This window comes from Falco biarmicus, chromosome 16, assembly GCF_023638135.1.
Source record: "Falco biarmicus isolate bFalBia1 chromosome 16, bFalBia1.pri, whole genome shotgun sequence".
NCBI lineage: Eukaryota > Metazoa > Chordata > Aves > Falconiformes > Falconidae > Falco > Falco biarmicus.
The window spans coordinates 3,272,938-3,289,777 of record NC_079303.1 but is presented as its reverse complement, the minus strand read 5'-3'; the positions used below and the strand labels follow the sequence as shown (position 1 = coordinate 3,289,777).

Below are 16,840 nucleotides of genomic sequence, written 5' to 3'. Positions count from 1 at the left end.
AAGTGTCTTTCCCACCCCCACCCCCCCAACACACACACGTTTTCCTCAGCCCTGTCACCGCTGCCAAGTTACAGTTGTTTAACTGGCACCAATCAAGCAGGCTGGAGCTTTGCCACCGCTTTCGGCAGGATCAGGATAAGGGTCCTCAGGATGTTTGCCGGGGAAGGAGGTTCCCTGCATACTTTGCAGCCTAAAAAGGCAAAAGCAGGCATTGACTTGAAAATTTATTTTGGCAAGGCAGTGATGTACAGTAATTGCTTTTTCCTGCTGCCGCCTATAAAGAAAGTAATGAAAGCAGCTGAAATACTGTGGCGTAATATCAGAATTTAATTAAAGATAATGAAAAAGTAGTGATGAATGCATGCAGACTGTCTGCGCATCGCCGTTTTTATGATTGACACATGATACCGGAGTGGTGGAAACTTCATGGTCCCTCAGGAGCGGGACCTGCAGAAAGTGGGAGCCAGAGGGGTCTCCGGGAAAGCTCAGCGTGGATCCACCCCACCGCTTGCTACCATGAGGCTGGAAATGCTAAACTGTGCCTTCATGGCATAAAAACTTCTTTAGGGATACCCCTCCTTTCACGCTTACTTTGCTGCTGTGCCCTTCTTGTTTAGGCCACCAGACAAAGCTCGCCTCGCTTCGCAAGAAAGCAGCAACAAGATGCTGAGATTTGTTAATCTGGTTAGCAACAACAAATATGTACTTAGTAGAGGCCAGGGAGCCCGTTAAAAGAGCATACTCAGTTCCGATGGGAAGTGTGAATGTGCTAAGCCAAGCCTCCCCTGCTCACTAACTGGAAAGCACGACTGACAGCTAATAATTTAAAGCCATGTCTAATGTGAATACAGAATTAGAATATGCTCTTAGTACACAGTTGCTATAAGCTCACAGCTTTCAGTTTGGAGAAGCTCTGCCTAGACATGCAGATGTATGCTGGCATCTAAGCCTGCGCTCATACAAGCCCATGAATGAAGTGAACTCCTCTTGCTTTGGAGAAAATGAACAACAGCAAAAAAAAAAACCAAACCCAAACAAGGAACCCAGCTCACCCTTTTCAACTTCTTGTATTTCTGGGGGTCAGGGAAGTTACACCACGACAGAGTTTGGCCCAGCAGCCTCAGTGCATGAGCTTCAGAGGGGAGAACATAGGAGTGAGTGGTGGTGGAGAACTGGAAGGCTGGGGAAAAGCTGCAATTCCTTTGCAGAAGGGAGGCTGGTGGTGCTGATGTTCAGCAGGAACAGATGCCTCTTCTTTGTGGAGGGAAATCCACGGCCCCTGTCCCTTTCTCCCTAGAAAGAGAACCCTTGGGAGCATCCCTGCCTTCCCTGGGAAGGTATCTGGACACCTTGGAGAAGCCAACAGAAGACAGCCCTCTGTCTCTCAGACATGACGGAGCCTATATTCCCATGGACAGTCCCCTATTTGTTCCCATCATCCTCTCCACAGTGTTGCTGGTGAGGCTGGTGATGGATTTTCTGCCTTTTGCAGCCCCTTTGTCATCCTCACAGCTCTGGGCAGCGGCAAAGGCTGCTGGGGCGAGCACAGGCCTGCTGATGCTGCAGATGGGCTGTGATGCTCAGAGATGCTCAACTGTGAAAAGCCAGTTTCCAAGCCCACGGCGTAGCTCTTAAATATCTTGGCTGTAAATATCCTGAGCTGGATGTGGGAAGATGGGACAGTGAGGAGGGGACAGCCTCCACCTTCCCTGCTAGTTCAGAAGCTGCCTTAGACCTACTGGCAGTGACTCAGATATCAAACGAGAAGAGCAGGCGTGCCATGCCGTCTGCTTCTCCTCTGGAAGTATGAAGACAAGACTGGTGTAAGCAGAGGGGAAGAAATAGATCTGCACCATCTTCATAAGGTGCCTGAAGGGGGGAGCGTGCTGCACCCCGAAAAACATGGGCAGCAGATGAACCCTTCCACCCCTGATTGACGGGCTGCTGGAAAAAACCCGCCATCCCACCCCCTCGTCTTATCCCATGGCATTTGGACGACAGTCCTGCATATGTCACTGGGGAAGTGTCAAATCTTACTTAGGAGCCGACTGTGCCGATTTAACACCCTGTCACTCACAGCCACGGCACAGGTGTGACCCAAGAACACTGCTTCTCATCCTCCTGATCGTATGTCACGTCCTCAGCCTGCTGAGCTTCTTATTAGGTTAAAAAGTCAGTGCCGATTTCATTCTTTTCTCTCCCTATTCTCCTTTCCCTGCTTCTTTCCCCCAACTGCGTGCCTGCTCATCCTGCCACAACACTCTTGTCTGGTTTCTGGAGCAGGAAGATCTTCCTACCTGCTTGCAGGCATGGAGCTCGGTGCGGCTGGCTGCCAGAGCAGCCTTCCAAAGCACTGGAGATACAGATCTGTCCTGCAACGGGGAGACCACTTTCCTTCTTAACAAGAGCTATAGCCCTGACAGTGGGAGTCATGCCTGGGCTCCATCCATCTTCTCCTTCCAGCAGAAGAGCGTCTGCTTCTTTCCCACCACTCAGGCCCCTGCGTGGGGAAGGAATTTAATTCCAAAAGCTGAAGGCCCCCTTGTACTTCGTTGTGTATTTGGACGGCAACAGTTGTTGCTACAGGACAGCACGGGGGGGTCGTATGGTCACTGTCACAACCAGCCATACATCCCTGAGCTCATTTATCGCTGGGTCAACTGGGAAGAGCCATTGGCAGAACCAGTGGCCAGGGTAAAAGCAGGCCTTTGCTGCTGCAGCTCGTCTGGGTCCAAGCGTTAAGAGGAGGGGGAGATATCCCTGCGAAGTCACATTGGTGGATCTCCTCGTGGAAATATCTGCAGCATCAGCCTCACCATCACTCTGGTGGGAAAGGGTCCAGGAAGCAAATCCAAGAGGCTCACATTTACTTTTTCTCGCTGCCACTGGGAAACTTTCCTTCCTCGATGGCACAGGGGACCGATCAGCCTGGAAAACGACTTGAGTGAAAGAGCTGAACAAAACGGCATGCTAGGGAGACAACTCTGACCTGCCGCTGAGCTTATGTAGGGTTTTTAGGAGCAGTTTGTTCCTCAAGGGGAAATTTTCCTTGTTTTCCTACAGCTGGGCAAAATTAAACCTGGGATAAAGGTCTGGGTCTTTCAGAAATAACAAGTCAACACACCCCCTTTGAAGCAAAGGGGTTTGCCTCTGATCTTGCTGGGCGCTGGTGTCAATGTGATGCAGCTCTGCTGGTGATTTCCATCCTAGATCTTCCATGGCTATCACTCCACTGCAGACGGATCTGCACTAGCTGAGCTCCTATAGCCCAGCAATACATGCAGTCGCTTTCACTTTCAGCCTAATGGAATGTATAATTTTCTATCTTCCTCCCGCTCAGACTCATTTATAGTAATTTCATAGCTCAACCTGCCTCAGCAATAATCCCTGCAAACTTTGAGTTACACTGAGCTGATCAGTCCACGGACTAGAAGTGTGCCTTTGAATCAAATGTTAAAGCTGGAATCTGTTCCATGTATACACTGAGAGATTTCTTTTCTCCCAAGGGATGGCTTGCAGCAGAGAACGTACCGGGAGAGTTGTTCTAGCACAAACACAGCTATTTAAATGAGCCACAGTGAGAACAGAAATTGTGTTAGGTTGGGAGGATAAAATTGGACTGAAATTGGATATATTCACATACATACCATTGCTCTCATCTGTCCTTACTTTACATATGTTGGATTTCCTGCCAATATAAAGGAGCAGCTCTAAAATAAACCAAAGGTATGTAAATGGAGAGCAGTATGTTCCCGTGGAATTACGATTTCACCTCTAGGTTTGTTTGAGAGACAGAAATAAGGCCAGAGCTCTGTGTTGTTTCACACACGCTGTGCCTGTTCGCATCATAGTGACCGGAGAGATGCTCCCCACAAAATTATTTAGATTTATATTGCCTGGGTGAGTAAGAGGGCGTTAAGGGTGCAGGTAGGAACTGTAAATCAGGGCTCCTGCTTTCTCCTAGCAGTGTGGGAGAGAGTGTCCTCCCACCTCCAGAGCAGGGAGCCTGGTTAGGGACACCCAGGTCACCCACCCAACATTCCTCAGTGTACACTTGTGTCACCGGTTAGGAGATCCAGTAAACATTTGCCTCAGTTTCCCCGCATTGCCAAAAGGGAGAGCTGAAACTCGTTAGCCCACAAAGATTAATTACTCTGGCTTTACAACATGCTTTGCACTGCTCAGAAGGACGGTGATGTTCTCTAGAACTGGAAACCCTCCCTCTCTTCTTTCCCACACTCGCTGCTTGCCATCTGGCTGAGAGGCATGCAGAACAGGCGACACAAATCCTCCATTTAATTATACTGCGCATTTTATTATCTCACCTCAGATTTTGTTGTTAATCTCTTTTACAGATTTCGTTTACATAAGTGGAGTCTTTTAGCTTCAGCAAGCTACAGTGCTTTCCCTTCTGATTCTGCAGATATCAGTCAGCTAAAAAGAAAAGAAAGGCAAGAACAAGTGTCCTTAAATTTGTCATTCAGTCTTTCCTAGGCTTTATATACCATTTCCTTCTCCTCAGCTCCCCAGCTAAAAAGCTAGAAGGCAAACTCCCACAGGGACAGCGAGGACCCTCTGGTTTGGGACACTTAAGTGCAGGTAACGCAAAGGTCCAGAGCCAACACTCGTGAGACCCATTCCACCACTCCTCAAGTCTGCAGGCAGGAAGAGCTGCATAACTTACTGCCCCTGGGTATTTTCTGTTTCATTCCTATATGCTAAAAGCCAAGCCTAGAGCTGGATTTATTAGCACTCAACACCTTGAATTGCAGCTAATTCTAGCTGTAATTAAGTGTTAGTGTTAAGCCCCTGTGCAGGGAGCAAGATGTTCAGATCTGACTGCAGGTGCTGAGCTGCCTCGCAGGTGTAGCTTGCGTTATCAGCTCTGTTGGAAATTGCACCCTGAAGACTGAGGACTTTCGGGAGGAGGAGTAGGGAAGTGGCAAGCAGTGCCAAGGAGAGCTGCTGGGAAGTGTTGCAATGCTGCTAACAGTCAATATCAGCTCTAGGGCACAGACAGCACCCTAAGAGAGTGAATAACCTTCCCAGAAGAGTGTGTACATGAGAGCGGGTGGGGTATCTGAGGACTCTGTAAAGTGAGCAAACACGACACAAAAGCCCTTCTGAGGAATATAAATATCTTCATGATGATAAGCTGGTGAGAGGAGGGAAAGGCAGAAATCAACCTCCTGACAGTACCGTCTGGGGTGTCCTGTAACGTCTCTGCTAGCAGTTTCTCCAGGACATCTTGGTATTTTTCCAGCTGCCTTGGGGTGAGCCACATCCCAGCTCTGACAGGATCAGCTAGCTGTGGAGGAAGCCAGTAAAGCCAAGGGAAAGCTGAGGAGAGCGGAGGGAGGCAGGCTGGGGTGCTTTGACCCCACTTTGCTCAGGTCAGTAGAGGATCTGGGGCTGATCTGAAGGAATGAGGATGATCCTTATACGGGGAAAGGAAACATTTTGAAGTCAATGCAATTTTGTGCTCTTCAGGGTGCCAAAGTTTTCATGCATTGCATCATCTATGGGCTGACTCAGAAACACAGATAAAGGTACCTCCTGGCAACAGAGACTATGAAGAAGAAAATAATTTCTGAACCTTATAATCCTCCACTATCTCACACCTTGACCCTTCAAGCCATCAGCTTTACTGATGCTGGTGAAGCACCCTGCCTTAGTAAAGGCTGAGGACGAGGCATCATCCCGCCTCCAGACTGACTGATTTTGAGCCAGCTGTAGCTCAGATGTACCCGAAGTAAACAGAGTTGTTCCAGCCATGGCTGGAGGCACAGGAGGGCTTGTGGTTGCAGCAGGGAGGGGTGTTAGACGCTGGGATGTGCCATTTATTTAATGCTTTGAACTGTGAATCCTTGCTGTTTAAATCCTATTATTGATTGTTGGTGCACCACATTTGCAGTAGTTGCACACTAACCTGTGTCTTGGCCAAATTCCAGTCTAGCCAGTCCTCCTGCCTGTCCCGCTCAGTCTCTCCCGCAGTTTGGGGTGGACCTACTGCTCCTTTTGCTGGCAGAGAGAATGGCCGAGCTCACCGCAGGAGTGGCTGCACGGACAGGGCAAAGAGTTCCCTGTATTCAAGTGGAAAAGCACAATTTTCAGACTTGGGTAACCAGGTAAACATGCCTTTGAGGGCTTAGACTGGCACTTTAATCCATAAAATTGGCAATTTTCTGCTCTGCATACAGACTTCGAGGGGGTGCAGCTGTATGGACCCAAGTTTATAAATAAGGTCTTGCCAGTGCAGAGGACTGTGAGATCGGGGGTGACACCAGACAGCTAATCTGGAGCTGGGTGACAAAGTGACAAGTTAAACCCAGAGCTGAAGCAGAGCTGCAAATTCCTGCCTCGCAGTTGGCTGGTGTTCAATGAACGGCAAAGACAGACCTCATGTTGTTTCCATCCTCCTAAGGGAGAAGCCAGGTGGGTCTGGGGGGTGACCAAGCTGCTGAATGTCCAAGATAATTTATAGGATGGAGGTAAAACCTTTCTCTGATGCAACCTTGCTCAGCTGCCTGGCAGGGCTGCCAGGAGATGGGTGATACTCCTTTATATTTGACTGTGAGCTCCTGGTAACACCCACTGTCTTCTCACACAGCACCACCAAACACTCTGCAGTAGCCAGGCCCTGTGGGCTAACTCCTGGGCTACTTGTCCCCCTGTGTGTCCTCATGGGCTCCTCAGAGTCGCATGGTTCACCGTACCTGGATGGTCCTGACCTTGTTGACATCTGCACCAGACTGCTCAGAGGAGCCTTTCTCTTCCAGCTGCTGCAGTAAGGCTAGAGATTTTTTTTTTCCGCGCTCCTTTGTTCCTCTTGTTCTCCTGAAATCTCCCAGCTGAGAGCAGATGGGGCAGCGATGCTGGGACGCAGCACTGCACGGGTACCAAACCTGCTGTGCACCATATCGACAGCGTGATGCCCAGCAGCCAGGAAGGAGCCTGTGGAGCTGGACACAAAGCCAGAGGGACTGGGGGTCTGACCGCTGCCAGCAGCCAATGCAGCATCCTTCCTCAGGGCCACAGCTCACCGGCAAGGGACCCATCAACTGTGGTGGGCACGGCTTCAGGGACTGTAATTCTGACTCCGCAAAGTTGAGTGTGAGGTCAGGTTACAGGATCGAACGTAAAGACCTGTAGCAAACATGACACTCGTAGACAACACCATCAGCAGGACATGGTAGCCAAGTAAACTGACCTTACAGAGCTATTCCAGAGCCTCGTCCTGGCTCTCTTCTGTAGCAGCAGCAATGAAGTTCAAGAAAAGCCTGCACAGCCTCACTGCAAATGCAGAGCTCTGCGCAGACATTATGCAGTAACCAGCCTTTCTTGCAGGTCTGTGATGTCAGCCCTTTCCCATCTGTGGGGCTAAACTTGGCTTCTGGACCCTCCCTTTCTTCCCAGCCCAAAGAGAAAAGCCAAAGTTGCTTTGGGATATGACAAACGTGGCAGGACACATAAAATGCAGCAAAGGCTGTGCTCAGTGTCAAACTGACTGCTTGCTGTGCACTTTCTTTGGTTTGAATGTGTGCTCAGAGGAGGAGAGGCAGCCTTTGGAAGGCTGATTTCACCCACATACATTCAGAAGACCCTCAATCACTAGCAGACACGCAGCTACAAGAGTTGTGGTGTATGAACAATTGATCTGGGGACCGTGCGTGGGTCTCATCATCATCATCAAGGAGGCTGAAGGATGACTGTACTCCCCACAAAAGGCAATTGCTATCCAGCAAGTAGATAGGTGTTGGAAACAAGATTTCTCTCCAGTATGAATGGGTTGTGTCATGCGGGGGAAGCTCACTTTGGCTGTGTTTAAGAAGATGCAGTCTCTGAGGCTGCCTGCCTGACACCTTTCAACAGTATTAGTTTCACATCAAAAGAAAAAAAAACATTCTCCTCTTTGCACATCCCAGTGGTGACAACCATCTGGAGGATGGTTAATTATTTGTTACAACAAAAAGACCCATCAGTATGGTGATGGGAGGCTGCAGCTTCTTTATAAAAATTACAGCCACTAGCATGGAGGAAAGAAAAATGAGACCCACAAGTCAAAGATGATAGCCCTTCACAGGTCTTTTAGTTCTTACGTAAAGGAGCCCAGGCTCTCCTTTTCTAGTCTCACATCTTAAAAGTTGTCTCTGCCCTCTACCATAGCCCTTAGCTTTGGGAAGAGCGAGGGACTGCTGCTATCATCCTATCTCCTCTTTGAACAGAAGGGGCAGCTGATGGAAACAACAGCGGCACGGTGTGCCCTGCCAGAGCTTGGGGGATAAGGGAGGAAGAAACACTTTCCCCGGTTTATTCAGGGCTCCAGCCCCTGCAGGACATTTCTTATGGGTTACCTCCTGCATCTTCTGGAAGTTGCTCTGGGTGAAAAAGGGCACAAAGCCTTCAGTTTGTTCAGCCAGCATGGACACCGTGTACACCAAGAGCAAACTGGCCGGCGCCACCTTTGAAACCATCGTGAGAGCCTGAACAACACAGGAAAGAAGATAGCAGGGTGATAGCGGAGAGGGCCATTTGACAAGATATCCCTTTGGCTTTTGATCAGCTGCAATCCAATTTATTCATCAGCTAACTAGAGGTATATTTACTCTTCCAGTTGCTCATGAGCTGAGAATAGAAGTGGCTTGACTGACAATTCTCCTCTCAAATGCTTTTCTGTAAACAGATTTGTTCTCGAGCAATATCTCCAGAGACTTCAAGCCCAGCCCTTCAACACTGTTAAAGACTCCCTCTGTTCTGCAAGCTTTAGCCCTCCAGCTGTACTGGTTTAAGACCCGTGCACATCCAGAGCAAAATGCTCCCATCAATCCCACTGATAGCAAGGGAGACAGAGTGATGCTGCAAGAGAGAAAAACCTTAAGACAGCTGTTTTGTTAAATTTTGTTTTCATATTCCTCACCCGTGAAAACCTTCCTTGATGGACTGAAGCCTTCAGTAAGCCTCACTGGGTCCAAGAGAGCTGGGAAGGGCATTTGCCGGTCCGGCTCTACAAAAACCTAGTATAAAGGGCTTTAAGAACTACCTTTGGAAGTGATTTAACAGCAACTTCACGTCAGAAGAGGACTTACGTAAACATTAAATGTTCTCTTTAAATATTAAAATATTCTCTCTGGACGAATTTAATGAAGTCTGGTCCCACAGCTTAACTACTCCACCTGATTGGAGCCTGATCTTTAATTAGTTTCAGAAACCTCTTGATTTGGATGTTATTGAAAAGACATTGTTAGGTCAGATTTGACCCCTAGATTAGATTTCCCATAAATATCAGCAAGTATTGAACTGAAGACCAGTGGAAGTTAATAAATATTCCCTTTCTGTAGCACTTGCCAGTCACATCTCCCCGCTGCATGCCAGGCCAGGAGAGGGCTGGCAGTGAGTGAAGGTGGCTGTAGCCCCTCTCTCCCCCCCCCCTTGGCACTGCTTAGGTGCCATCCCCACCCCTGCCCACCTACACTGGGTCATCAAAGCCATCACTGCACTGGGGCATCACCCTGGGTGACCCAGCTAGAGGCACCATTTGCTGCAGCGATCAAAAGAGGCTTTCTCAGGCTCTCCCCTTGTAATACAACATATTGATACGCATGTGTGCTGACAACATGGTGTTATCTCAGTAGCATCAGTCTTTTGTGCCTTTTCATTTATTTTATCACTGCAGTAAAATACTGCCATATACAAAGAAATAAACCCAGTCACCTCCTTCATCTGTTATTGTTGGTCCCTTTGTGAATTGATTTGCTCCCTCTCCCCCCAGAGGAACACTCCCACACATTACTCCAGTCAAAAAATGTCATTTCTGAATGTCCCTTCCTTATTTTGTAAGCAGGACATGTCTTTCAGACCTGAGATCTCTAGCTCAATGCCTCTCCAGGCAGATATGAGCTTTGTTGTTAGTGAATTTGCTTCCTGGCTACAAAGAGAAAGTACAAAGCAGGAAGATCCCAAGTTCAACATCAGCACAACAAAGTACTGCTGTCGCATGAGGCTGGGTGCAGCGCTGCCCAGTCCTGCTCGCACCTGCGTAAAATGAGGTGAAAAGCCAGTTTGGGGGCAGGAGGGGTGAACATCCACGTAGTACTGTCGTGAGCATAGTGACAAGACAGTATGCTTATCTACAGACTGTCTTCCAAAAAAATCAAGTAATTACTGTCAATAGGAACTGTCTGTGACTCATTTTCTGTCTGTTCAAAGCAGCTCCTCAAGCGCAGAGGGCACCCAGGGCTCCCCGTGCCTCTGTAGCATGCTTCGGTGTCTGGTGGGTACTCATGACAAGCAGGGAGGCAGGAGCTGGTGGAATCGATGCTCCTATGATGGGGAACGAGCAGAAAGCACTTTTTCCCTTGTTTAAGCATCGATTTTGTTCCCTCCTCCTTGTTAGAGCTCTCTACTGAAACCAACGTGTGCTGGTAACACCGGTGCCTGTCTGAGCACCCATGCTATGCCCACTCCACTGAGCTCACAAGTGGGAGTGGAGACCAAGCACCTACCTGGTGAGCACAGCCATGGGGTGCTGCAGGTCAGACCTCTTCTTGCTCCTGTTCACGCCTGGACGCTCCTGCTGGCTTTCCCACCCTGTGTAGAAGCACACAGGCAGTGGTGTCCAACGACTTACCTGTGCAGCTGCCCACGCTCCAGCAGAGCTGGTGAAAAACTCCTGGCCTGCATGGAAACAGGTTTGCCAGACAGGGAACATGGTTATCTGCATTGGATTTTTAAGAGTTTCTCATTTCCAGGAAGACCCCCTTTCCTCCCTCCCCAAGATGGCAGCTGTTCTCGGTGGCTCCCACAGCTGGGCAGGTTCCCTAAGGCAGATGCCTCAGTTTCCCTATCAATAAGATGGAGAAATTCATCTCTCCCAGCTTGTCTTTTTAGATCATGAGCCCTGCAGGATAAAGCTTTTATGATGTGAGTGCACCAGCAGAAAAATAATGCCTGTGTCTTATAATGGAATGCTAGAATGGTTCAGGTTGGAAGGGGCCTTAAAGACCATCTCGATGCCACCCCCTGCCATGGGCAGGGACACCTGCCACCAGCCCAGGTGGTTCCAAGCCCCATCCAACCTGGTCTTGAACCGTGCCAGGGATGGGGCACCCACAGCTGCTCTGGGAACCCTGTGCCAGCGCCTCACCACTCTCACAGTGAAGGGTTTCGTCCTAATATCTAACCAACATCTGCCCTCTTTTCAGTGTAAAGCCACCCCCCCTTGTCCTGTCACTACATGCCCTTGTAAGAAGTCCCTCCCCAGCTTTCTTGTCGGCCCCTTTAAGTGCTGGAAGGTGCTATAAGGTCTCCCTGGAGCCTTCTCCAGGCTGAACAGCCCCACCTCTGCCAGCCAGTCTCCACGGAGAGGTGCTCCAGCCCTCTGACCACCTGTGTGGCCTCCTCTGGAGTCATTCCAACAGGTCCATGTCCTTCTTGTGCTGGGGCCCCAGAGCAGGATGCAGCACTGCCGGTGGGAGCAGAGGGGGACAATCCCCTCCCTCAACCTGCTGGCCACGCTGCTGGCGACGCAGCCCAGGATTCGGTTGGTGCACTGGGCTGCAAGTGCACGTTGCCGGGTCACGTTGAGCTTCTCGTCCACCAACACCCCCAAGCCCTTCTCCTCGGGGCTGCTCCCGATCCATTCTCCATTCTCTGCCCAGCCTGTCTTTGTGCTTGGCATCGCCCCCACCCACGTGCAGGACCTTGCACTTGGCCTTGGTGCACTCCATGAGGGTCGCACGAGCCCACCTCCCCAGCCTGTCAGGGTCCCTCTGGTGGCATCCCTTCCCTCCAGCGTGTTGACCACACCATTTAGCTCGGTGTCACAGTGAACTGGCCGAGGGTGCGCTCGATCCCACTGCCCGTGTCGCTGGCAAAGGTGTTGAACAGCGCCGGTCCCAGTACGGACCCTGAGGAACACCACTCGCCACTGGTCTCTGCTTGGCCATGGCACAGCTCTTCTGAGCACGACCATCCAGCCAATTCCTCACCCACCGAGTGGTCCATCCATCAAACTCATCTCTCTGCAGCTTAGAGACAAGGATGTCAAGTGGGACAGCGTCCAATGCTTTGCACAAGTCTGGGTGGATGACACCAGTTGCTCTTCCCTCATCCACCAGCGCTGTAACCCCATTGTAGGAGGCCACCAGGTTTGTCAGGCACGATTTGCCCTTCGTGAAGCCACGCTGGCTGTCACCAGCCACCTCCTTATTTTCTGTGTGCCTTAGCACAGTTTCCAGGAGGATCTGCTCCATGGTCCTGCTGGGCACAGAGGTGAGACTGACCAGCCTGTAGTTCCCTGGGTCTTCCTTTTTTCCCTTTTTTCAAAAATGGGGGTTACATTTCCCCTTTTCCAGTCAGCGAGAGCTTCACTGGACTGCCACGACTTGTCAATTACAATGGATATCTTAATTACGGTGTCTTAATTATATTTCTACTGCAATGTGGACAAATCATGATAATAACAATGTTGCCACAAAATAAGCAAAATGCAGAATGACGTTTGACACACCTTCATTACAAAACCCATAGATTTATAGCAATAAATCCCCTGGAAGGATCTAGAGCTAATATATAAATTAGAGCTAGAGCTGTAATAAATAAAAATATAGATACTAAATCTATCACCAAAGAGCTTTATAAACTGAGTAGACAAGTGGGGAGTTATCAAAGCAGTCCAGGGGATTTATCTGGCCATTTTGAGTCTTCACATGGCCCCTTTTACCAGCCCATTTTACCATCATAACTGAGCATCTCTCAGCCCTGGACGCAGCAATCCGCCTCAGGGACACGGACCTGCGCAGTGACATCTCTCTCCAGACAAACGAGGTGCAGAGAGAGCGAGTGACTTGTGTAAGATCTCATCTTTGCTCTCCCAAGAGCATCAAACAGGCACCGGTGCTGGAGGGTTTGGGATCAGGCCAGAAACGTCCTGGTGCTTCTCACAGACGAGTGGCGACACGCGAGGAAACCCAAGCGCAACCAGGCGAGATGCAAGAGCAAAAAATGAGTCGGGGAAGCGATGAAATCCTCCTGCATCAAATGGCTTTACAGGGTATTATAGCAAGGGTGTGCAGCGGCATTCCTGCCCGGCTGGTTGCGAGTTAAGCACTAGCACTATTTGCCGAAACCGAGGGGGGAAGCACTATTTCCCAAGCCTGTGAAATGACTTTTCTCACCCAGCTCCATCACAGCTAGTCAATACAACGTGTACACACTGCGCTGTGCGTTGGGCCTCACAAGGGACTTGCTGCTGTCACTACAGGCAATAATGTTCAGTTTGGACCAGAGCCCTCCTTAAAAAACGTGGCAGTCACTAGGATGCTTCCCAAATCCCTGCGCATCTACTGCGGCTTATCACCAGGCAGCAAAGTGGTCCTGGCTATAAAACTTCCAGACAGGTCAACACAGTTTTTCTCCCTGGGACCACATGTATGTGTGCTGGTGGAAGGGACATTACATGACAGGTGATTTCCCACCCCCACCCCTTCGCTAAAGAATTTCTGCAAAGCCCATTTGACACCGGTTCTCATTTTAATTGACTTTTCCAGGGTTTTTTTGCATGGTTATGATGGATGCAGCTGACGAGTCAGCAGATGGTGTTGGGAAGTGACAAATTAATTACCAAGAAAGGTCACTTTTTCAAAACACTAAACTTTCCCATGTCTTGTCCCCTTTTACCTCAAAAATGTGGCTGGCTGGCAGGTTTCCCATCCATCTGCGATGAAGCTTTCGGCACTGGAAAGGACAACCTTTAAAATAAAAAGAGGAGAGGAAAATTAATCATATCTGTATTAGCTGCATGCTGTCTGCCAGGTTCATCTCTTAATTATGCAAGAGTACTCAAAAAAGAAAAGGAAACAGAGAGCTGAAAATAAGGGACCTGACTCCAAGACTTCTCCAGTGGAAGCACCAGAGTGGGTGGGAGCAACAGGCACCTTCTTGCTCTAGGTTTTCCCAGTCCATACAAGCAGCTTTTGGCCTGTCCCCATAAATGAAAATAAAAATCACAGCTGGAAATCTCACTACCTAGCATTATAGTGCAAAACCTCCGTCCTGCTGCAGTCCCTGCAACAATTCACAAGATGCAGGTGCCTGAAACTCTCCTCTTTTTATTAAGCAAAATTGCAGCAGAGGTTAGAAGCTTAACAAAAACATGATGTGCAAAATGGAGTTGCTCGCAGTTCTGCTTGTACCTAACGTTAAACATTTGCCATAATTGGGAGTAATTTCAACAGGAAACTGGCAGTAGAAGTAAAGTCCATTAAGCCATGTATCAATTGCAATGTCAAGGAATCAAGGGAAAATGAGCTCCCTGTGCCAGCGACACTGAGCATTTGTCTCCATGTCCTGTACTTTTCCCTCCAAGTCGCTCTGTGCTCGGGGTATTTTGGCAAGTGGGTTGCATAAAAAACAGGAGATAGAAGCCAACATGAGTCTGAAGCTGAATTTCAGCCCTAGGCTAACGCAGCGGGTGGAGAACACGTAGGGGGAGAGCGTGAAGGATTGAAATCCTGCTCTGCTGCTCCACCTGGCTCTTGGTCAGGCATTGGGGTGCCCCCCAGCAAAGCTCCCAGTTTCAGGGTGAGTGTCAGAGCCAGAGCACTAGCCCTGACAGCCACCGTGGTCCAAATCCCCTTCTTTTCATCCATATCCAACAGCCTCCTTGGATGGGGCTGGCACATGTGAGGAGAGAGGACGCGGCTTTGTACGTGCCCAGTTTGCTCTCACAGCCCCACCAGCCCCACATCAGCCACCAGGCTTGGAGGAAAAAAAAACCAAACCCACAAAAAAACCTGTCCCCCAACCCCAGCTCCCCTTCCCGATCCTCACAGGAATATCTACCTCACCCCACTCGCATCAAATGGAGTCGGATGGGTCAAAAACCTGGCGCGTGCTCTGCTGAACCGAACGTCTGCAGTCACACAGCTGAAGTCGACGTGGGGAAGGAGTTCATCTCAGGCTCCCTGCTTTGCAAGTAGGAGCAGAAAGCTTTCTCACAGCCCAGGCACCATCCTCCAGCTGCTGGCTCTGCATGGACGCGTTACAGATTTAGCAGGCGCTGCCGTCTGTGGCTGCTGAACGTTCCTAATGAATAAAGCACCGGTGGCAAATTTTAATGCAGTTTTCAAAATATTAACGCTAGATAAATATTTGAAGAATCACAGGCTTAAAACACATGTTAATTTGCAGCATAAATATTTTAAGGGAGCAGACTTCCCCCTCCCATCCCCACGCTTCGCCTGGTGCCCACTTTAATTTCTCCCCACTGCTCGGCAGTGTAATTCACGGCTGCGTGAGTATCGATAGCAAGGATTTAACTCCTGCTGACTCCCCAAAACAGTTCACCCTCCTGGTTCTAGCAGCAAATCATGCTTTCTTAGATTAATGGGGAAGTTTTCTCGCCTTGATTCTCTCTCCTCCCACTCTGCCTGGTTCCTACAGCCAACCCAGAGCCTGCAGGCTCTTGCTGATGGCAGTGAGCTCTGGTTATGGTGCAGGTCAGACATGGGGAAGGGGAAGGTTTGGATGTACAGCACAGGGTATGGAGCATCCCACTGCTCAGCTTTCAGAGGCAGCAATCTCCGTTTCACCTGCAAATGCAATGCTCAGTAACTCTTCAGCACCAGCATCTCCAAGAGACCCCAGATGGAGCAGCATCTTTGCAGCAGACCCACCTCCAGCAGGATTGCACCGATTTACATCCTCAGCATCCTCACTGCAACATTGCAACACACCTGCAAGAGCATCCCCCAGGCATTTAAAACCTGACAAATGAGTGCCAGACCCTGTAACACCAAAGCCTCCCTGGAAACCAGGCTTGAGGTGACCCGAAGTGGACACCTCAAAACTGGGGACCACCTGGAAATTCTGTCTGCTGCCCCAGTTTCTTGATGGAAGGACAAAAGAAAGAAGAGAATGTGTATTTCTGGACATAGCCTGGATGGATTTAACTTCTCTACCAGTGATGGAAGAGACAGGCACTGGCCAAAGTGTCTTACCCTGTAACAATTGCCTTCCATTGGAATAAAAAAAAAAAAAAAGAAAGAAGAAAAAAAGAATTTAAAAAAGTCCCCCCCCTTTTTTTTTTTAATAAAATAGATTTCTGAGCTTATAAAAACTTTCTGGTCTTTCAAACAAGGGAAAAAATAAACAAGAAAAAAATGTTTTCTTGCTTTGTTTTTCTTCATTTTTGGTCACTCCTTTGCCACTCTCTCCCCAGTCTGGAACAAGTGAAGAGAGAAAGGAGAGGAGGTGAGAAAACAAGATGGGATGCATCTCATCTGTTTCCATTTTGGTTTTCAAATCCAAAGCACCGGGTTTGCACTTGAAGGTTCAGGAATATTTTTAGGAATGGTAGGAAAACAGAGTTTCATGCACAGCAAGGAGCTGCGGCTGGCTGCTGTCCCCCTTGCCCCTGCTGCCCTGGCTCCTGGGACCCTGCAGACGCAGGGCTTGGTGGGTGGTGACCATGGGAGACCCTGCCTGCATCTGATAAGCTGAGTCCTGAGGCTCTGAGGCAGGAAAATCACTTAGCGTTTCAGAAAAGGAGCTCCCTACCCCACTCACAGGGAATATTTATTAGATTTGATGAAAGAGCAATTTAGCCTTTACACACATCAGGCACCCACTGACCTTTTATTTTCTTATTACCTCCTTTTACCCCCCCTGCTGTTCCCATATCAAACAACAATATATCAGGTTAAGCATAGCAAGACGAAACGCTAAGGCGCTAAGAAGTGCATTAAATTGCTGCTTTGCAGGGCCGCTTGCACTGTCAAGTCAGCAAGAGGATGATGTATGACATTCTTGCTCACACATGGGACGCAAAATTCAGTCCTGT

General features: G+C 49.2%; 1 protein-coding gene across 1 annotated transcript; it reads right to left on the bottom strand.

The window, feature by feature from the left end:
• Positions 1 to 92: 92 nt before the first annotated feature.
• MLN (motilin) lies at positions 93 to 8,489 on the bottom strand. Its single transcript, XM_056361847.1, has 5 exons — positions 8,355 to 8,489; positions 7,400 to 7,408; positions 6,717 to 6,818; positions 5,200 to 5,308; positions 93 to 190 (listed from the first exon to the last, which is right to left on the bottom strand). The coding sequence occupies exons 1-5, from the start codon at positions 8,472 to 8,474 to the stop codon at positions 93 to 95; spliced, it is 438 nt and encodes a 145-aa protein (XP_056217822.1). The 5' UTR covers positions 8,475 to 8,489.
• Positions 8,490 to 16,840: the final 8,351 nt, after the last annotated feature.

Coding starts and splice junctions, on each gene's coding strand:
- MLN (XM_056361847.1), bottom strand. CDS start 8,474: ATGGTTTCAAAGGTGGCGCCGGCCAGTTTGCTCTTGGTGTACACGGTG. Junction 5,309..6,716: donor ACAAGGTCAGGACCATCCAG/GTACGGTGAACC, acceptor CTTCCTCCACAG/CTAGCTGATCCTGTCAGAGC. Junction 191..5,199: donor GTTACAGGACACCCCAGACG/GTACTGTCAGGA, acceptor TTGCCTTTTTAG/GCTGCAAAGTATGCAGGGAA.